The sequence below is a fragment of the Schistocerca piceifrons genome, chromosome 3 (assembly GCF_021461385.2).
Source record: "Schistocerca piceifrons isolate TAMUIC-IGC-003096 chromosome 3, iqSchPice1.1, whole genome shotgun sequence".
Classification (NCBI taxonomy): domain Eukaryota; kingdom Metazoa; phylum Arthropoda; class Insecta; order Orthoptera; family Acrididae; genus Schistocerca; species Schistocerca piceifrons.
Genome location: NC_060140.1, coordinates 25,954,227 through 25,977,390, shown reverse-complemented (window position 1 = coordinate 25,977,390; position 23,164 = coordinate 25,954,227). Strand labels below are relative to the sequence as shown.

The 23,164-nt window shown below is 41.4% G+C and overlaps 1 protein-coding gene across 1 annotated transcript in view; it reads right to left on the bottom strand.

The window, feature by feature from the left end:
* LOC124788368 (collagen alpha-1(I) chain-like) overlaps positions 1–23,164 on the bottom strand; it is a 305,934-nt gene that overhangs the window by 260,460 nt on the left and 22,310 nt on the right. The window contains exon 4 of the mRNA XM_047255632.1: positions 14,484–14,562. Within this exon, the coding sequence (XP_047111588.1) occupies positions 14,484–14,562 (79 nt within the window). The remainder of the gene's footprint in view (positions 1–14,483; positions 14,563–23,164) is intronic.

Here is a 23,164-nt window from a genome sequence, read left to right as displayed (position 1 = left end):
GTCTGGAACCGCGCGGCCGCAACGGTCGCAGGTTCGAATCCTGCCTCGGGTAAGGATGTGTGTAATGCCCTTAGGTTAGCTAGGTTTCAGTAGATCTAAGTTCTAGGGGACATGGCCTCAGATGTTAAGTCCCATAGTGCTCAGAGCCATCTGATTCATTTTTTCTTCCAAGTCCCATAGCGTTCAGAGCCATTTGAACCATTTTTTCTTCCTGAATACAAGTCTGGTGCCAAATCACTGCTCCACGCCGCTCAGTGCGAGGCTGGAAGGGTTATTTCAGATAATTAGCAAGGCAGGTACGGAGATCTGGGTATAGGCAGGGTCGAAAGACGCAGCTACCACCGTAATGAAAATAAAATAATTGTTAGGAGAGTGAATGGTAGATAGAGCAAGAAATTTATGTGATGCTTAGGAAGAGATAAGGAACTATCGAGACGATGACTTAATGGCGGGTAGATTTATGACAGTAGAATACTGGGATATAACTCAAGACAGCAGTGCAAAAGTTTAGAAAAAGTTTGTATCCAAGAGTATATGTGAAATGTCTGATGATGTTGATAATGTAGACTCAACAACTTTCAATAGAATAGAGTAGTACAATAATAAAGATTAATGTTTGTTGTGACACATCCTGTGCTAAAAAAAAAGTCAATTCCACAAGAAAGTGTATGCAGTCAGCTACACAAGAAAGTGTACACCGTTATGTATATGAAATAAAAGACGCTACCATAAATGTATGTTCACATAAAAATACGTGTTAATATTACCTGCAGTATCGCCTGATAGTTAACCCAATTGCCTCCATTATCGATTATAGCTTTTCACTTTAGCCCTCTCTCCGGTAAATCATCCAAGTTTTCAACCTCTAAATATTGTTTGTTCCACTTCGCAATGAATTTGTTCGACTTTCTAAGAATTTTAGCAGGAGTTCCACGTGAAAGGTTTGGTCCCTTTTGATGATTTAGAAGGAATACTGCCTCGTGACGTTTCAGATATTTTGCTCTCATTTTGAACTTCAACCGACAAAACAAAACATTTAACTCTCACAATGTTTATCTGCATTCTGTGCAAAAGCGCATTGATTGCAGATTCGAGACCACTACCAGAGATGTCGCTGCGGACGTTGCATTTAAATTTATGGTGTACCTTCTTATGGTACTCACTGTATGTAATATATCGGGAGGAATCGAATGAAAACGAGTCAGACAGAAAAATTTAAGTTAACTGTTCAGTATTTCAAAAGTAATCACCATAACTGTTAATACATTTATCCCACTGTGAGGCAAGACCGTCAATGACTTCAGGGGAAAATATTTGCGGTGGCCTACGGAACCATGATTGTACCGAGGCGTGTACCTCTTCGTTTGAAGAAAATCGACGGCCACCAGTGTCTTTCTGTAGGGCTCTAAAGACACAGAAATCACCCGGGGAGGGATCGGAACAGTGCAGATGATGTGTCAGGGTCCCAACACAAGTTCTGCAGAGCAGTCGAAACAACCTTGGCAACACGCGGGGCAGCTGACGTCCTCCACACAGTACCGATGTCTTCCCACGCACTTTCCATTTCTGGGGACCCTCAAGAAAGACATTCGTGGCCGCCGATTTGTTTCGGACAAACAGGTGGTTCCCTGAGTACAATCATAGCTCGGTAGCCAGTTGCAAACAATTTTCGCGGAAGGTCTTCTCCATCTTGTCTTACTGTGAGATAAACGTATTAACAGTTAAAGCGATTACTTATGAAATAATAAAGAGTTTACTTGCTTTTTGTTGCACCTCTCTCATTTTCATTTGACTGTCCCTTATACATTCATAACATTTACATAGATACATATTTACGCAAGCATAAACAAATACAAGATCTATAAAATGAAGGGACGGATGCCGCCAGACAGTAAGTACACTTGCGCCAAATATGAACGACCAATAGATTTGAGCATGAATTCTCAGTCGAATGCGGTGTCTCCAGTGACAGACAAATCTGTGCAGCCGTGGCCTTCGTTTGTAATAACTGTTATTTTGTTTTGCCGAAAAATTATAAGTATAATAAGAAAGCAACGAAACGTCTTCAAGTTTCAGATGAAATTTGGAAAAATCGCTACTGAGACCTGTCTTTTAATAGACGAAGTGTGTGGTGAAGAGTGTTTATCACATACTCGACTTTTTGAGTGGTTCAAGCAATTTCAAGATGGCCGAGAAGACTTTGCAAGTTATTCGCGCTTGGGACGCTGTTCAATATTACAGACAGATAAAAATCTCTAAAAAAATAGGTAATGTGATTAGATAACACCATCGGTTGAATATTCGCTCGATTGCTGAAACTATAGGAATCGATAAAAATGTAAAAGGCAAATTTTACGCAACGAATTTAACATGAGAAAAGCGAGTGCGAACAGAAAGAAGTGGTACCAACGCTTTGAATACCATTGGAAATGATCCTAGTTTCTTCGAAAGAGTGATCACATGTGATGAATCTTGATTTTTCACTTATGATCCACAAACTAAGGGCCATTTCATACAATACATGGGCCCAACTTCACCGAGTCTGAAAAAGGCTCACGTACATACCAGTCAATACACAGAAATACGTACACAAACACACACACACACACACACACACACACACACACATACACACACAAACACACACACACTGGGTATAACTGCAGATATATAACATCCACACACATCAGTGTGTTTGTTGTTTCCTTTTTTATGCATCGGACAGTCGTCCCAGAAACACGTCACATTAATTTACTACCTGATGTTAACTTTATGGTTGTAGTTGCTGCACTAAGTGGACAATGCATGTCAGTACGGACTATAGGCTTTGAGTCCGTGTGTCGTCGTTTTTAAAACTGATTTGCTGCCCAGAGGAAAGTAACGTCGAATTGTTTGCTCATGTCGGATATACTTGGAGGTACTACCCAACCTAAAAATATACTACTCCTAATAGCTGTAGTTGTTGTAGTCTTCAGTCCAGAGACTGGTTTGATGCAGCTGCCTACGCTACTCTACACTGTGCAAGCTTCTTCATCTCCCAGTACCTACTGCAACCTACATCCCTCTGGTTTTGCTTAGTGTATTCATCTCTTGGTCTCCCTCTACGATTTTTACACTCCACACTGCCCTCCAGTACTAAATTGGTGATCCCTTGATGCCTCAGAACATGTCCTACCAACCGATCCCTTCTTCTGGTCAAGTTGTGCCACAAACTTCTCTTCTCCCCAATCCTATTCAATACTTCCCCATTAGTTATGTGATCTACCCATCTAATCTTCAGCATTCTTCTGTAGCACCACATTTCGAAAGCTTCTATTCTCTTCTTGTCCAAACTATTTTTCGTCCATGTTTCACTTCCATACATGGCCACACTCCATACAAATACTTTCAGAAATGACTTCCTGACGCTTAAATCTATACTCGATGTTAACAAATTTCTCTTCTTCAAAAACTCTTTCCTTGCCATTGCCAATCTACATTTTATATCCTCTCTACTTCGACCGTCATCAGTTATTTTGCTCCCCAAATAGCAAAACTCATTTACTTCTTTAAGAGACCCATTTCCTAATTACCTCAGCACCACCCGCCTTAATTCGACTACATTCCATTATCGTCGTTTTGCTTTTGTTGATGTTCATCTTATAGCAACCTTCCAACACACTGTCCATTCCGTTCAGCTGCTCTTCCAGGTCCACTGCTGTCTATGACAGAATTACTATCTCATCGGCGAACCTCAAAGTATTTATTTCTTCTTCATGGATTTCAGTTCCTACTCTGAATTTTTCTTTTGTTTCCTTTACTGCCTGTTCCCTCCCCCCATGAACCATGGACCTTGCCGTTGGTGGGGAGGCTTGTGTGCCTCAGCGATACAGATGGCCGTACCGTAGGTGCAACCACAACGGAGGGGTATCTGTTGAGAGGCCAGACAAACGTGTGGTTCCTGAAGAGGGGCAGCAGCCTTTTCAGTAGTTGCAGGGGCAACAGTCTGGATGATTGACTGATCTGGCCTTGTAACACTAACCAAAACGAACTTGGTGTGCTGGTACTGCGAACGGCTGAAAGCAAGGGGAAACTACGGTCGTAATTTTTCCCGAGGGCATGCAGCTTTACTGTATGGTTAAATGATGATGGCGTCCTCTTGGTTAAAATATTCCGGAGGTAAAATAGTCCCCCATTCGGATCTCCGGGCGGGGACTACTCAAGAGGACGTCATTATCAGGAAAAATAAAACTGGCGTTCTACGGATCGGATCGTAGAATGTCAGGTCCCTTAATAGGGCAGGTAGGTTAGAAAATTTAAAAAGGGAAATGGATAGGTTGAAGTTAGATATAGTGGGAATTAGTGAAGTTCGGTGGCAGGAGGAACAAGACTTTGGGTCAGGTGAATACAGGGTTATAAATACAAAATCAAATAGGGGTAATGCAGGAGTAGGTTTAATAATGAATAAAAAAATAGGGGTGCGGGTGAGCTACTACGAACAGCATAGTGAACGCATTATTGTGGCCACGATAGACACGTAGCCCATCCCTACTACAGTAGTACAAGTTTATATGCCAACTACCTCTGCAGATAATGAAGAAATTGATGAAATGTATGACGAGATAAAAGAAATTATTCAGGTAGTGAAGGGAGACGAAAATTTAATAGTCATGGGTGACTGGAATTCGACAGTAGGAAAAGGGAGAGAAGGAAACATAGTAGGTGAATATGGGTTGGGGCTAAGAATTGAAAGAGGAAGCCGCCTGGTGGAGTTTTGCACAGAGCATAACGTAATCATAGCTAACACTTGGTTTAAGAATCATGAAAGAAGGTTGTATACATGGAAAAATCCTGGAGATACTAGAAGGTATCAGATAGATTATATAATGGCAAGACGGAGCTTTAGGAACCAGGTTTTAAATTGTAAGACATTTCCAGGGGCAGATGTGGACTCTGACCACAATCTATTGGTTATGAACTGTAGGTTAAAACTGAAGAAACTGCAAAAAGGTGGCGCGACTGCTACGGTCGCAGGTTCGAATCCTGCCTCGGGCATGGATGTGTGTGATGTCCTTAGGTTAGTTAGGTTTAAGTAGTTTTAAGTTCTAGGGGACTGATGACCACAACTGTTAAGTCCCATAGTGCTCAGAGCCATTTGACCCATTTTTTTGCAAAAAGGTGGGAATTTAAGGAGATGGGACCTCGATAAACTGACTAAACCAGAGGTGGTACAGAGTTTCAGGGACAGCATAAGGAAACAATTGACAGTAATGGGGGAAAGAAGTACAATAGAAGAAGAATGGGTAGCTCTGAGGGATGAAGTAGTGAAGGGAGCAGAGGATCAAGTACGTAAGAAGACGAGGGCTAGTAGGAATCCTTAGGGAACAGAAGAAATATTGAATTTAATTGATGAAAGGAGAAAATATAAAAATGCAGTAAATGAAGCAGGCAAAAAGGAATACAAACGTCTCAAAAATGAGAGCGACAGGAAGTGCAAAATGGCTAAGCAGGCATGGATAGAGGACAAATGTAAGGATGTAGAGGCTTATCTCACTAGGGGTAAGATAGATACTACCTACAGGAAAATTAAAGAGACCTTAGGAGAAAAGAGAGCCACTTGTATGAATATCAAGAGCTCAGATGGAAACACAGTTCTAAGCAAAGAGGGGAAAGCAGAAAGGTGGAAGGAGTATATAGAGGGTCTATACAAGGGCGATGTACTTGAGGACAATATTATGGAAATGGAAGAGGATGTAGATGAAGATGAAAGGGGAGATATGATACTGCGTGAAGAGTCTGACAGAGCACTGAAAGACCTGAGTCGAAACAAGGCCCTGGGAGTAGACAACATTCCATTAGAACTACTGACGGCCTTGGGACAGCCAGCCCTGACAAATCTCTACCGTCTGGTAAGCAAGATGTATGATACAGGCGAAATACCCTCAGGCTTCAAGAAGAATATAATAATTCCAATCCCAAAGAAAGCAGGTGTTGACACATGTGAAAATTACCGAACTATCAGTTTAATGAGTCACAGCTGCAAAATACTAACACGAATTCTTTACAGACGAATGGAAAAACTGGTAGAAGCCGACCTCGGGGAAGATCAGCTTGGATTCCGTAGAAATACTGGAACACGTGAGGCAATACTGACCTTACGACTTATCTTAGAAGAAAGATTAAGGAAAGGCAAACCTACGTTTCTAGCATTTGTAGACTTAGAGAAAGCTTTCGCCAATGTTGACTGGAATATTCTCTTTCAAATTCTAAAGGTGGTTGGGGTACAATACAGGGAGCGAAAGGCTATTTACAATATGTACAGAAACCAGATGGGAGTTATAAGAGTTGAGGGGCAAGAAAGGGAAGCAGTGGTTGGGAAGGGAGTGAGACAGGGTTGTAATCTCTCCCCGATGTTATTCAATCTGTATATTGAGCAAACAGTAAAGGAAACAAAAGAAAAATTCGGAGTAGGTATTAAAATCCATGGAGAAGAAATAAAAACTTTGAGGTTCGCCGATGACACTGAAATTCTGTCAGAGACAGCAAAGGACTTGGAAGAGCAGTTGAACGGAATTGACAGGGTCTTGAAAGGAGGATATAAGATGAACATCAACAAAAGCAAAACGAGAGTAATGGAATGTAGTCGAATTACGTCGGGTGATGCTGACGGAATTAGATTAGGAAATGAGACACTTACAGTAGTAAAGGAGTTTTGCTATTTGGGGAGCAAAATAACTGATGATGGTCGAAGTAGTGAGGATATAAAATGTAGACTTGGAATGGCAAGAAAAGCGTTTCTGAAGAAGAGAAATTTGTTAACATCGAGTATAGATTTAAACGTCAGGAAGTCGTTTCTGAAAGTATTTGTATAGAGTGTATACATGTATGGAAGTGAAACATGGACGAAAAATAGTTTGGACAAGAAGAAAATAGAAGCTTTCGAAATGTGGTGCTACAGAGAACGCTGAAGATTAGATGGGTAGATCACATAACTAATGATGAAATATTGAATAGAATTGGGGAGAAGAGGTGTTTGTGGCACAACTTGACTACAAGAAGGGATCGGTTGGTAGGACATGTTTTGAGGCATCAATGGATCACAAATTTAGCATTCTAGGGCAGCATGGAGGGTAAAAATCATAGAGGGAGACCAAGAGACGAATACACTAAGCAGATTCAGAAAGATGTAGGTTGCAGTAAGTACTGGGAGATGAAGAAGCTTGCATAGGATAGGGTAGCATGGAGAGCTGCATCAAACCAGTCTCAGCACTGAAGACCACAACAACAACAACTGCCTGTTCAATATATGGATTGAATAACATCGGGGATAGGCTACAACCCTGTCTTACTCCCTTCCCAACCACTGATCCCTTTCACGCCCCTGACACTTATAACTGCCATCTTCTTTCTGTACAAATTGTAAATAGCCTTTCGCTCCCTGTATTTTACCCCTGCCACCTTCAGAATTTGAAAGAGAGTATTCCAGTCAACATTGTCAAAAGTTTTCTCTAAATCTGCAAATGCTAGAAATGTAGATTTGCCTTTCCTTAATCTATTTTCTAAGATAAGTCGTAGGGTCAGTATTGCCTCACGTGTTCCAACATTTCTGGGGAATCCAAACTGATCTTCCCCAACGTCGACTACTACAAGTTTTTCCATTCGTTTGTATAGAATTCGTGTTAGTATTTTGCAGCCGTGTCGTATTAAACTGATAGTTCGGTAATTTTCACATCTGTCTAAACTTCCTTTCTTTGGGATAGGAATTATTATATTTTGCAAAAACAGACATAATGTCTCATGGGATAACAGCAATCAGTGATTTTATAATGTTACTTTAAATCCGTCTTGATTGCAATTTTTTTTTATTATTCATATGACCGGTTTCGGTTCATTCAGAACCATCTTCAGATCTGTAAAAATAATTATACTAATTTACTATTTCACGAAAGCAAATCTTTTTCATCCTATCTAATCAACATCAAATGTACCAGAACGTACCTGATATTTAAGTTACAGGAGTAACCCGTCCAATTCAGCAACTTTCACATGCTACGTCACATAAAATTGGTTGGCAGAGTGCACGTCATTTATATTAATTATAACACTATTACCGACAGGTGGCGTCTGGTACATTTGTTACATTCCATTTGCACATACTGTATTCAGTAGATCTTTTTTATATTAAAATATTTAATTAAAATACGTAGATGTCAAAGCTAAAATGTCGAAATATACACCCACAAAAATAAAGACCCGGATTTAATCCTCAACGAACAAAGCGAATTCAATCATAACGCCTATTTTAGCATTTATGACGACCTACTAAGATGACAACTGTTGCGTATGGAGATCCAGGCCGAGGGATGAGAGATGGTGCGCGGTGGAGAAGCCGGAAGACGCGTGCAACGCCTGGCGTCGTTGACGTGGCCCTCCTGTGCGGCCCTCTTGCCCGCGGCGATGGACAGCAGACGACTGAGCGGACCGCGGCACAACACCAAAGTGACGGGAACCACGGAAGCAGACCGTAGAAGAAAACAAGTTCACACCAGCACCTTAGATATATAAATCGCCCTATGCCTTTTAGATCGTATAAAAATGATAATTTTACTGTTTTTTAATCCTGAAAAGTACAGATTTTAGCTTTGACATCTACATATTTTAATTAAATATTTTTAATATAAAAAAGATCTACTGAATACAGTATGTGCAAATGGAATGTAATAAATGTACCAGACGCCACCTGTCGGTAATAGTGTTATAATTAATATAAACGACGTACACTCTGCCAACCAGTTTTATGTGACGTAGCATGTGAAAGTTGCTGAATTGGACGGGTTACTCCTGTAACTTAAATATCAGGAACGTTCTGGTACATTTGATGTTGATTAGATAGGATGAAAAAGATTTGCTTTCGTGAAATAGTAAATTAGTATAATTATTTTTACAGATCTGTAGATGGTTCTGAATGAACCGAAACCGGTCATATGAATAACAAAAAAAATTTGCAATCAAGACGGATTTAAAGTAACATTATAATTATTATATTATTCTTGAAGTCTGAGGGTATTTCGCCTGTCTCATACATCTTGCTCACCAGATGGTAGAGTTTTGTCAGGACTGGCTCTCCCAATGCTCTCAGTAGTTCTAATGGAATGTTGTCTACTCCCGGGGCCTTGTTTTAGCTTAGGTCTTTCAGTGCTCTGGCGAACTACGCAGTATCATATCTCCCATTTCATCTTCATCTTCATCCTCTTCAATTTCCATAATATTGTCCTCAAGTACATCACCCTTGTATAGACCCTCTCTGTTCTCCTTGCACCTTTCTGCTTCTCTTCTTTGCTTAGAACTGGGTTTCCATCTGAGTTCTTGATATTCATTCAAGTGGTTCTCGTTTCTCCAAAAGTCTCTTTAATTTTTCTGTAGGCAGTATCTATCTTCCCCTAGTGAGATTTGCCTCTACATTCTTACATTTGTCCTCTAGCCATCCCTGCTTAACCATTTTGCACTTCCTGTCGATTTCGTTTTTGAGATGTTTGTATTCCTTTTTCCCTGCTTCATTAACTGCATTTTTATATTTTCTCCTTTCGTCAATTAAATTCAATATCTCTTCTGTTACCCGAGGATTTCTACTAGCCCTCGTCTTTTTACCTACTTCATGCTGTGCTGCCTTCTTTATTTGTCCCTCCAAGCTACCCATTCTTCGTCTACTGTATTTCTTTCCCCCGTTCCTGTCAATCGTTCCGTGATGCTCTCCCCGAAACTCTCTACAAACTCCGGTTCTGTCATTTTATCCAGATCCCATCTCCTTAAATTCCCACCTTTTTGCAGTTTCTTCAGTTTTATTCTGCAGTTCATAACCAATAGATTGTGGTCAGAGTCCATATCTGCCCCTGGAAATGTCTTACAATTTAAAATCTGGTTCCTAAATCTCTGTCTTTCTTAACTATCTGAATAATTTCTTTTATCTCATCATACATTTCATCACATGTAGTTATTAGCCTGGAAATGACATAAATGCTGAAGTAATGTTGTTCGATACACTGTCCTCAGTCATATATCTGCACTTACACCCACGACACCCTATAATAAGTCATATCCTGCATCCATCATGTTATCACCACATCATGGACAAACTGAACTAATGAAAGAAAAAGAGTCCATAGTGGAAAGAGTGAGAGCTGCTTGGAAATATTGAAGACTGAAACATAACAGGTTTGTGTGATGTGACAGGATTCAATCATATATATTCACTGTGTTGGCATATAATAATCGTCATGCCCAGCATTTTACTAACGTAGCAGCAATGTTCAAATGTGTGTGAAATCTTATGAGACTTAGCTGCTAAGGTCATCAGTCCCTAAGATTACACACTACTTAACCTAAATTATCCCAAGGACAAACACACACACCCATTCACGAGGGAGGACTCGAACCTCCGCCGGGACCAGCCGCACAGTCCATGACTGCAGTGCCTGAAACCGCTCGGCTAATTCCGCGCGGCGTAGCAGCAACGCTGCAAGTCCTCAGTTATACTTGTGATTTCATGCAGCCGTTCCACTTACTATACTGGTAGAGTCCACCTGTATATGACAGGACTCTAGCGATGAGATAATGGTTAAATGTGTAGTGGCAGAGACTTACGAGTCGTGTCTCCAAGAGCATGGGGACTGTGAGTTTGCGTATAACGTAAGACGACCCTCTGACAAGTTTAAGGTGGTATTATGGTCACTTCTGATTTCTGCTAGGCAGTCGGTCGCGTAGGATGGCGAACAGAGATGTCTTCCCCAGCGGATGGTGGCTGAACGACGATGTTTCCACGGCCTCAAGGTGTTAACCTGCTCCACAGCAGTCGCTGATTCGACCCGACTTGCAGGCTGGGTGGCGTGGCTGTGCCCACCAGGTTTGGGTGCAGATGCTCCTTTTGTTTTGTAGACTCCTTACTGCAACACTGCGGAAGCGTCCTGGATGTCAGTGAGCTACTGGTCTTCGACGAAACGGTCATACCAGTGTGTGTGCTCTGCTAGTTTTCTTCCTGCAAGCAGGGTGGTTATGGCAACAAATGCTCACACTGGGGAGTGCTTACGTAACAACAATCCACCACTCTAAATCAACCCCTTCACTCCTCCGACTACAAAGATAAAATTTACTTTGTTTAAAATAGAATACATAGTGAGACAATAGAGTGTTACATAAAAGCTTTATTAATCAGCAGCGTTATCACTCTAAGGGCAGATACCTGTAGAGCAACTGTGGCTCCTTACTGATCCTTGCAAGTTTTCCTGGGGCATCTCTCTTCATCGACCTACTGGTTAATAATGCCGAGCTGTCTGTTGTTAATACTAATAATAACATTATTACTAGTGCAATGCTTTTCAGCTCGAATACTAGTTTGATGCAGTTATCCACAATATAGTGTATCCTGGGCTGGCCTCTTCATCTTTGCAACTTACATGCATTTGAACCTCGTTACTATAGTCAAGATTTGATCTCTCTGTATGTTTTATAGCCCCTGCATTTAAATCCACGACCTATCTGAAAATTACTTGATCAATCAGGATGTGCCCTGTTCGCCAGTCTCTTCTTTCTGACAACTTGGGCCGTAAAATTTCTTAATATTCATCATTCTTCTGTAGCATCACATTTCAAAAGCTTCTATTCTATTCATGCCTTAACTATTCATTGTCCCTGTTTCACTCCCTTACTAGCCTCCAGTCCAGACCAGTAGCTTCAGAAAATCTCCGTAACATTATAATGTTTAGTGGGTACATTAAATTTCGGTTTTTCAGATGCGCTTTTCTAGGTACTGCCAGTCTCAGTTTGATAGTATCTTTACTCTGGTGATCGTCAGTTATTTTAAAAACTGGCATGTTTGGAAAAGCTTATATCAATATCTTTAACTATGTATAATTTACCAGTCTTGCGCAACAATACACTGACAAGCTACTCACTTCAGTACCCCACATTTTTACACGATTTAATTTTAATAATTTTTTTAGTGGCTATGCAATATTTATGATACACTGAAGCGCTTACAAGCCATCAACTTATCCTCAGTATTAACAGTTATGTAAGTTCCATTGTATACTTCTAAAACATGATGGTTATGCTATTGTGGGGAATACAGCAGGTCAGAATCGTCGATGAGAGGAACATGTGAAGACAGTGGCTAGAGGAGAGGACATGGTGAAGTGACACTTGGTAATACTTGATGGGGAAACATTGAATATATGCGGAAAGTAACTGAAGATTTGGTCGTAAGTGCCACTCTGAGATTAAGAGTTTCACGCAGTAGAGAAAATGGTGGCGAAACGCACTAAATCAAGAAGAAAGCTGATGCAAAATGTCGGCACGGGGACGTTCCTACAAAGGTTTAAAGGCAGAGGGCTCTCGAAGGAACTGTTCAGGTCTGTTTCCGTTGCACATAAGAAGTTAAGCAAATTTTGTAACAATAAGAGAAACGTACTGCAGTAGTTGTAGAAAAGGGATTCTACGGTTGTAATACGTGCTGACTAGCTCAGATAAACTGAATCTAGGTTTGGGGTTAACGCCCGCAAGATCACGATAGACGGAGCTAACGTTAGCAACGGACGTGGACGTGTCGGGAAGCAGCGTCTGCTCTTCTGCAGGAACAATTCTCGCACTCGACTTGTGCGAGTTATGGAAGCACAATAAACTGGGAAGATATCTGTCCATATCTACATCTAGATGCGTATTCATCAAACTACGTTAAACTGCATGGCACTTACCAATGTTACTTTTTGATCCTCTCGCGTGTGGAGCACAGGAAGAATGACTGCTTAAATGTTTCCATATATGCTGAAACGGGGTGAAGTTTGTCTACACGATCCCTACGGGTGGGATTCGTAGGTCTCAAGAATACCTTTAGATTCTTTACTAACACTTGAAGTTTGGTAATCAGGAATTTAAGGGATAGCTGGACGCCACAGGGTAGCTGGCATTCTCAGACGGTTTCCTCTTTTACTCTGTTCTCAGTCCATCTTCTCCTACTACCTTTCCTTGTCATCCTTCTCCCATAATCGAATTTCAGTCCCACATTGCATTTAAATTTTCGTCCTCCTTAACTATGTGAGTAATTTATTTCATCTGATGATATGTTCTTCTAATTTCTTTACCATACGCGGAGGTAGTTGTCATTTAAACTTGCAGTGCTTTAGTTGGTACTGGCTTTATATTTATATTGGCTGTTCAAATAACCTACCCTATTACTTCTTTATTACTCATACTCAGATCTACTCCTCATTATCCATACTTGATTTTGTGTTCATAACCATATCCTGACGTGAGCAAAACTCTGGTTCTTCCAAACACTGTGCTTTACTAATTCTCACTACATATAACTTCAACACACCCGTCTCAGTTTCTAAGTTCTCTAAACTACCTACACAGTTGATGGACCTAACATTGCGCTCTACGATCTGTTTTGTGTCTCCTCATGACAAAAAGGTCGTGAGCGGTCCCCGTCTGGAGACCGGAACCGGAGACTATTTTACGACTGGAATATTCTATACAAAAGAGTGACTCCATCATTAAGCAGTACAGTTGAGCTGCAAGCCTTCGGGAAATATAACCATACAACCGACATAAGTGAAGGAACGTTATAGATTGTTTGTGCAGCCACCTACTCCAGTGTATCCTGTGCAGCATTTCTGATCTCCGCGTAGCTGTTACAACCTCTCATTCACTTGCTAACCTGATTACTATAATCTCTTGTCACAACTATATCCCCAACCGCAACCCAGACCTCCCTACTTCAATCAATTTACTGTTCGTTGATACCAATTCTTTTTTTAGTGAAATTGTGCCACAAATTACTTCTCTCCCCAGTCCCATTCAGTACCTCTGTATTAGTTACCCAACCTATCCATCCAATTTTTTACCCTTCTTCTGCAGCACCAGCTTTCAAAAGCTTAAAAATTTCTTCTTACGCGTACTGTTTATTCTCAAAGTTTCACTTCCACATAAGGCTACAAACCATACCAATAGTTTCAGAAAAAAATATACTAACAGTTAAATTTTTATTGGATATTGAAATATTTCTCGTTTCCAGAAACACTTATCTTGCCAGTCTGCGTGTCATGTCATGTCTACTTCGAACGTCGACAGTTATCTTTATGCCCAAATATCAAAACTAATCTATTATCTTTAGTGTTTCATTCCTGAATGTAATGACATGCGGTAGCGCCTGACTTACTCGACTACTATGCACTACGCATGTTTTAACTTTTACTGAAATTCGTCTTGTAGACTATTTCCAGGATGCTATTCAGCTCAAATGTTATCATTTGTACGAGAAAGCTTGCCAATAAAGGACAAGCCCGCTACATACAGAAAGTTGGAAGACCAGACGCTTATCCTCCATAAACATATGTGCACGTCTGTAAGTCAACCGAGTGTACACAGCTGGTATGCAGGCTTCACTTTTCAGTACGAGCTACTTGTGAGTGAGCACTAAGTCAGTGTGAGTGATTAAGGCAGAAGCTTACCGTGCGGGTTGGGAGGCGGCGGAGGGGGCAGTGGTGGACCACCGCGGCCGCTGCCGTCGATGTCATCGTCTTCCCGGTCCTGCAACATACGGCACTCGCTTTAGTGTCTTGCGTATCGCCTATTTCGCAATTTTTTGATGTAACCTGTGATGACGAAACAAGTAGCCTGTAACAACATTACAATTTTTAACAGTACATGTCGTAAATGTAATGTTTTTTTTACTTTCTTACTAGGGTTAAGTGACAAATAGTATAAAAAATCTCTGTTTCTGTGAGTTCTTACTTGTCATAAGCTTCACCTGACGCTGAGCGTCTTTCGTGCAACAAATTAAACTGATTGCAGCGCGCCACGAGTCCGTCTATAGACAATCATTGGCTATGGCTCTGAACACTATGGGACTCAACTGCTGAGGTCATTAGTCCCCTAGAACTTAGAACTAGTTAAACCTAACTAACCTAAGGACATCACAAACATCCATGCCCGAGGCAGGATTCGAACCTGCGACCGTAGCGGTCTCGCGGTTGCAGACTGCAGCGCCTGTAGCCGCACGGCCACTTCGGCCGGCTAGACAATCATTAACCATTTTAAGCTAACTGATATATCTTGTGCACTGATATTCAGAATCTATAACATCTAATTTCTACTAAGTAACAAGAAAAAATGATTAAGTACAGGCATTTCCAGTTTCATCTCCACAGTGTATATGTCAATGCCACTATAGTTACAACGATGCATACATCAATTTATTATTCATGGTTTATGTCATACCAAACAGGTGATATTAAGCTATATCAACTCGCAAATAAGTTTACTTGCTCTGCTGCTCACTGCTTTATATTTTTGTTTTTTCCAACTACATGTTGATATTACTGTCATCTCTCAACTTGTTGATCCTTTGGTGCCTTCTTTGCGAAAGTACGATTTTCATTTCATGGAAGAATGTGACTGACTAGAATGTTAACTTTCTTTAATATCACACAAGCAAAAGTCTTTTACCAGCCTACAAGTCTTAACAGCAACTCGAACCCCTATCTGACGTAAAGTAAGCAATGTATACTTGATATCTAGCGCTCTGCGTTTCATCCGTGTTTGTGAGAAAAGGTGACATTATCTCCGATCAGACCGTTTAGAGTACAAGTGTTAGTGGTGGCATATTCTTTCGAAATATTCCTGACTGCGCCGGGAAAAATGGGCACCACGCTCATAGCAACGGAAAAATCGACATTCGTTGAAAGGTTTTGACGTTTGTGATGTATAGCTTCTCTCTCTCACACACTCTCTCTCTCTCTTTGTGAGTGTGTGTGTGTGTGTGTGTGTGTGTGTGTGTGTGTGTGTGTGTGTGTGTCCAAGACAGAGAACATTCGCAAGATGACGACTAACCAGATTGCGTGCCTACAGGTTACCGTATCAATTGTGCGACTGCACTCTTGGTTTCTTGTTAGAAAGGGCACAGTTCGTAGTAACTGATGGAAAGTCGTCGAGTAAGACAGAAGTAAAATCTGGCGTTCCCCAACGAAGCGCTATACGCCCTCTGCTGTTCCTGATCTATCCTTCACATATAAACAACTTACGACACAATCTGAGCAGCCTTTTAGATTGCTTGCACATGATGCTGTCATTTACCGTCTTGTAAAGTCAGCCGATGCGCAAAATCAATTGAAACATGATTTAAACAAGATATCGGTATGGTGCGAAAAGTTGTAATTGACTGTATGTAATGAAAAGTGTCAAGTCATGAGAACTAAAAGGAGTCCGCTAAATTTCGGCTACACGATAAATCACACAAATCTCAAAGCTGTAGATTCAACTAAATACTTAGTGAATACAATCACGAATAACTTAATTTGCAACGATTACATAGATAATGTTGCGGGGAAAGAAAACAAAAAACACTCAGAAAATGCAACAGGTCTACTAAAGAGAGTCCTTACACTTCTCTTGTTTGCCCTGCGCGGAGTGCCATCCGCATCAGGGCGAATTGACGGAGGACGTCGATAAAAATCACAGAATATCTGCTTGTTCTGTACTGTCGCGAAATAGGGGAGAGCGTCCCACGGACATTATGCACGAATGGTAGTGGTGCTCTTTAAACAAAGGCGTTTCTCGTTGCATCAGGATGCTTCAGTCACCAACGTCCAGCTGCGAATGTGAAAATACTTTATCGGCGCTCACCTACAGAGAGAAAAATGATTATCATAACAAAATAAGGTCAGAGATCGCACGGAAATATTTTTCTCGCGCGCTCATCGAGGGTGGAACGGTACAGAAACAGCTTGACGGTGGTTCCATGAACCCTCTGTCAGGCATGTAACTGTTAATTGCAGAGTCGTCATGTAGATGTAGATGTAGTGAATGCAAAGTTAAAAGTCAGTATCAAGTGCTAATAATTCACAATGACTGCAGCTGCCTTCTGTGGTGACGGAACTACAAATGTAGCTGATTAACGTGTGTTCTGCCACAGTCAAGATTAACATGCACCCCACAAGATTATTACTACTGATGGAAATTCACGCGCTCAACATGCAACATTGCAGTTGTTTAAAAGCCACCAATATGTAAATTCGGCATTCAGCTACTACAGTTAGGTGGCAGTCAACTTTTAAATAATTATTAAGGTTGCCCTCCGTCAAAATATTACATTTAACCTAAACATTGTGTGTCTTCTGAACTTCTGTTAGTGATGGAGTATTCTCTGCTGTCAGTGAGGAACAATCCACTTTATTTGTGTATTTGTAAGACTAACGGCATCGCTGCAAGCATAGTTATTGCACACTTATCAGTGGGTATGTACTGTGTGGCAAATGCATTTATAAAATTCTTAAATTCAAACTCCCCCTCTTCCCAGGCACCAAATATTTTTATTCTGTAACTTTTATTCTCCTGCTTACTTTGAGAGCTGACAGGAAACATTCAGTTGCCATATATACGAGGGCTATCCACAAAGTACATTACGTTTTGGAATTAAAAATAAATAAAGTATTGGAAATTTTTTTTATTATATACAGATGAAAGCCACACTTAAATACTACTTTTCTACATAGTTGCCATTTAAATTAAGGCACTTATCGTAGCGATGGACGAGCTTGGAAATTACTTCGTCGCAAAATTCGGCCGCCTGCGCCTTCAACCACGTGGTTAACTCTTCTTGAAGCTGTGCGTCGTCATCAAAACGCTGCATAGTCAACCACTTCTTCATTGCTGGGAATAAGTGGAAGTCACTCGGTGCCAGGTCGGGACTGTACGGCGGATGAGGAAACAACTCCCACTTAAAAGATTCGAGAACTTCACGAGTGGCATTTGCCGTGTGGGCCCGGACGTTGTCGTGAATCAGCAAGATCTTTGAGCCCGACTTTCCCCTGCGCTTGTTTTGTATTGCTCTTCCGAGGTTGTGCAGAGTTTGGCAATACCTTTGAGAGTTTATTGTGGTGCCTCTTTCCAGGAAATCCACAAAAATCGTATTTCTACCGGGTTGCTGATTAACCACGTGGTTGAAGGCGCAGGCGGCCGAATTTTACGAAGCTCGTCCATCGCTACGATAAGTGCCTTAATTTAAATGGCAACTATGTGGAAAAGTAGTATTTAAGTGTGGCTTTCATCTGTATATAATAAAAAAATAATTCCAATACTTTATTTATTTTTAATTCCAAAACGTAATATACTTTGTGGATAGCCCTCGTAATTAAACTACTGAGACCCTGTTCATTTTTCATAAAATATACAGAAATCGAAAAATTGTTGATGAACTGCAAGAATAAATAACGCTCCCAGGTGCCTTTTAACACTCTTTTCCCGGTCCGACACACAATGATTAAATGCAATTGATGGGCGAGGAAGAAAGGGGGGGGGGGGAGAATTTGCTCTCATATCGCTGTTGCGTGCGCCTTCGGCAGGCCCATAAATATTGTGGTGTGAGCAGACCTCTGGAATGCCGTGGCGTTAAGATGAACTAATAAATAAGAGAACTATTATCTTTCAATGAGTAGGGCTTCTAATAAGGAGGCTGCCGGGGGGAATAAAAATAAATCTCCGTGAACTATTGTGCAGGTACGAGCGCGAGCACGCTAAGCGGACACGGCGGTTAGGCAGGCCCCGTAATAGGGGCGGCAGCGACTGCTAATAATTGCCGGTTTCGCTCCTACGAGGCGTGGCTGCAAGTGTCCTGGGGGGGGGGGGGGGGGGGCGGCGAAGGGCTTGTTCCCCACGAGCGGCTGCAGCGCCTCACCTCAGCAGACCGGAGTGACGGTCGAAGAACGCTGCACCACTCACCATCGTGATGCCAAGCGCTGTTCTGCATGGCCACTCAAGCACGACCGGAATTTACGAGCAATAACTTGCTGCATGACGTTGCGGAAAACACCGGACTCTTAATGGAACGAGCAGAATCAAATTCCGCAGCCGCCACAATGAAGCATGCTGTAGCTTAAAAAACCACTTGCACATCTGCAGCTTCATCTACATACTGCAACGCGTCAGGAATACGCCAAATTTCTAATATGAAGAGGCCGGTGCCGACTGCAAGTTGTACCATATGATGCAGGCATCTATTAGCAGCTCTAGGCACATGTTTACATATAAACTATGAGATACATTTGGGCTAATGCACAATGAACCTCTATTTTATCTTATCAGTAAATAACTTGACCATTCCTTTCAGTTATGATTTTTCAGAATACCCAAACATAGTATTTCTAAAGTAACGTCACTCACTCATTTTCATTTAAAACAGAAAGATCATTAGTAGCAATGACAGTGTCATATTTAACTATTTAACGCTTTACTTTTGTGCAACAAGTAATGTGCAAATTTCGAAGTTCTAGACATTTAATTGAAACAAAATTCCAGATACAATTGAATTATCGACAAAGTATATATTTATTAGTTTCTATGAAAAACATGTTATTAAAAGGAAACTCAAAAAGTTGTAACGTCAAGGACGTAAGACCTAGAATTTTCAACCGGTAATATGAAATACAGTTAAACATTAACAACTTCTGTCTTTCAGCATTAAAATTAACATTACCAAAACTTTATTATTTGTTACAACAGAAGTCCTAACCAAAAAGTGATTGTAATTAGAAAAGAGTGTTGTACCAGAACTTTCTTGCGGAACCGTAGCTATAAATGGTCAGAATGTGCGTCCCCCAGAGGTATTTTGTGGCTTATCTTTGACATGCGCAGAAAGTAGGTCTTTTGTTATTTAGACTGAAGACACACGAAGTATGTGATTATTTCTTTCCATTTGGTTTGTGACAAGTTCTACGGTAGTTCTTACGGAAATAATTTCTGTAGAGTGTTTTACAAAAAGATACCAGAGGAAAAACTTAAATGGAATACCTGGAAAGTAGTGTTTTAACTAACAGTTTAATCAGCCTGGAAAATCTGGACTTCAAGAATATAATAGTATGTGCAAATGTGGCTCGAACTGCAAACATTGACCATAAGAACTAAAATTGAATAGCGTTTATAGCTGACACTTCCCACAACAACTTATTATGTGCTCGGATAACAGTCAGTAACGCTAAAACAGCAGTAAAAAAAAATTATCCCAAAAGGTGGATACCGAAGCAGTATTAAATTTCATGCAACTACACTGAAGCGCCAAAGAAACTAGTACAAGCACGCGTATCCAAATACAGAGATATGTAAACAAGCAGAATTCGGTGCTGCGGTCGGCAACTCCTAAATAAAACAAGTGTCTGCCACAGTTGTTAGATCTGTTACTGCTGCTACAATGGCAGGGTATCAAGATTTAAGTGACTTTGCACGTGGTGTTATAGTCGACGCACGAGCGATGGGACACAGCACCTCCGAGGTAGCGATGAAGTGAATATCAGGAATCCGGTATAACAACTCAAATCTTCGACATGGCTGCAGCCGGAAAAGATCCTGCAAGAACGGGACCAACGACGACTGCAGATAATCGTTCAACGTGACAGTAGTACAACACTTCCGCAACTTGCTGCAGATTTCAATGCCGAGCGATCAACAAGTGTCAATGTGTTACCATTCTACGAAACATCGTCGATATGAGCTTTCTGAACCGAAGGCCCACTCGTGCACCCTTAATGATTAAGATTTACGTTTCGCCTGGGCCCTTCAACACCGACATTGGACTGTTGATCTCTGGAAACATGTTTCCTGGTAGGACGAGTCTCGTTTCAAATTGTATCGGTCGGATGGACGTGTACGTCTGTGGAGACAAGCTCATAAATCCGTGGACCCTGCATGTCAGCAGGGGACTGTTCAAGCTGGTGGAGGCTCTGTAATGGTGTCGGGCGTGTGCAGTTGGAACTCCCGATACGTCTGGATACGACTCTGGAATGAGATACGTACGTAAGTATCCTGTCTGGTCGTTTGCATCCATTCATGTCCATTATGCATTCCGATGGACTTGGGTAGTTCCAGCGGGAGAATGCGATACCCCACACATCCAGAATTGCTACAGAGTGGTTCCAGGAACACTCTTCTTAGTCTAAACACTTCCGCTGGCCACCAAATTCCGCAGACATGAACATTATTGAGCTATCTGGGAAGCCTTGCAACGTGCTGTTCAGAAGGGATCTGTACCACCTCGTTCTCTTACGGATTTATGGTCAGCCCTGCAGGATTCATGGTGCCAGTTCGCTCCAGCACCACTTCAGACATTTGTGAAGTCCATGCCACGTCTTGTTGCGATACTTCCGCGTGCTCGCGGGGGCCCTACTCGGTATTAGACAGCAGTACCACTTTCTTCGGCTCTTCACTGTATATGGCATTATTTGTGCTGTTTTCCTGTGCTGGAGTGCAACTTACAGAAACTAGGTACGCAGGTGAAACTGCAGCATTGCGTCGTGTATCGCTATTTGCTGCCTCATTGTTTCCGGCAGTTCTGTGGAGTAGATTTACTCTTAAGTCAAACTCTTCCGAAATGTTCGCGTCGTACTGCTTAAGTAAGATAACGCTGTATAGTATTATGGTGGATGTTACGGGAAATATTTATGGGAATCTTGGACCCCACCATATAGTTGGGTCGTAAATATGATTGCAAATGTGAATCTATGAAACTTTCAGACAGTCGAAAAGTGTGGTTACAATGTTGTTGTGGTATTCAGTACGAACTGCTCTGATGCCAATGTCCGTGCTGTGTTGAATGTGCCGAGTTTCTGAAGTCATAGCGTGGAACGACACGTTGTGGGGTCATTGCGGAAGTGCAGAGCAATATCTAGCACGTCAGGTATTCTGAATGTGCGTTTGAACGTTGACCAATATGATGGAAGAACCCCACTTACGTCACATGCACGCTATCACCCTTAGGTGCTGAGTTGTGGGGCGCCATATTGGCTTCTAATTGAAGCCAGTATGTATATATCACGTTTCTGACCATCATCAAATTGGGGTGCGCTCGAAAACCCTCGTTGTAACAAATGACAAGAAACGTCATATTCGTGTTAAAAGAATTATTGTAACTTGAGTATGCCATTTGAAAGCAACAGCATATTGAGAATCCATTAAAAATGCATTTTTCTTTTTAAAGCTTTCAGGACACTGCAACTAACTAGATACTCTCTCTTAACATGCGTGGGCGCGGTAGCGCACTGCCCAGCGTAGCAGGATAATAGTGGTGTTTAGAAGTGTTGCTGGTTTGCGTCCCTCTGTAACCAATTTTTTTGTTTAACCTTCGATTTCATAATAGGTTCTCATACTTTCTTATTAGTTTAATATAATTATATATTATAACATTCGATATAATGTAAATGTACGCTCTTTTTGAGGCGTGAGTTTGATCGATTGGCCTAATCAGCAGGACACGTTGCACTACTTGCAGTAAGACATTTTGTCCTTCTTTTTTAAGTTTTGTAATTCAGATGCAGATACTATGCTGCTGAATAGGAATAGTGATCAAGTTAGAATGACTTAAGGGCTGTACTAAAAAGTGAGAATGATGAAATAACTTTTATCTTATGTGGAAAACTATTGTAAGATTTTAATGGACTGTTTGTAATGGACCTTTTATAAGCCAATGTCATCACTGACTGGACATGGCACTTTACTTTTTGGCTTATAATACAGCGCTATTACGAATGATTGAAGCGATTTCATAAATTCACTGTAGCTCCATTGATTGACGTATGGTCACGACACACTACAGATACGTAGAAAAACTCATAAAGTTTTGTTTGGCTGAAGCCGCACATCAGGTTTCTGCCGCCAGAGCGCTCGAGAGCGCAGTGAGACAAAATGGCGACAGGAGCCGAGAAAGCGTATGTCGTGCTTGAAATGCACTCACATCAGTCAGTCACAACAGTGCAACGACACTTCAGGACGAAGTTCAACAAAGATCCACCAACTGCTAACTCCATTCGGTGATGGTATGCGCAGTTTAAAGCTTCTGGATGCCTCTGTAAGGGGAAATCAACGGGTCGGCCTGCAGTGAGCGAAGAAACGGTTGAACGCGTGCGGGCAAGTTTCACGCGTAGCCTGCGGACGTCGACGAATAAAGCAAGCAGGGAGCTAAACGTACCACAGCCGACGGTTTGGAAAATCTTACGGAAAATGCTAAAGCAGAAGCCTTACCGTTTACAATTGCTACAAGCCCTGACACCCGATGACAAAGTCAAACGCTTTGAATTTTCGGCGCGGTTGCAACAGCTCATGGAAGAGGATGCGTTCAGTGCGAAACTTGTTTTCAGTGAAGAAGCAA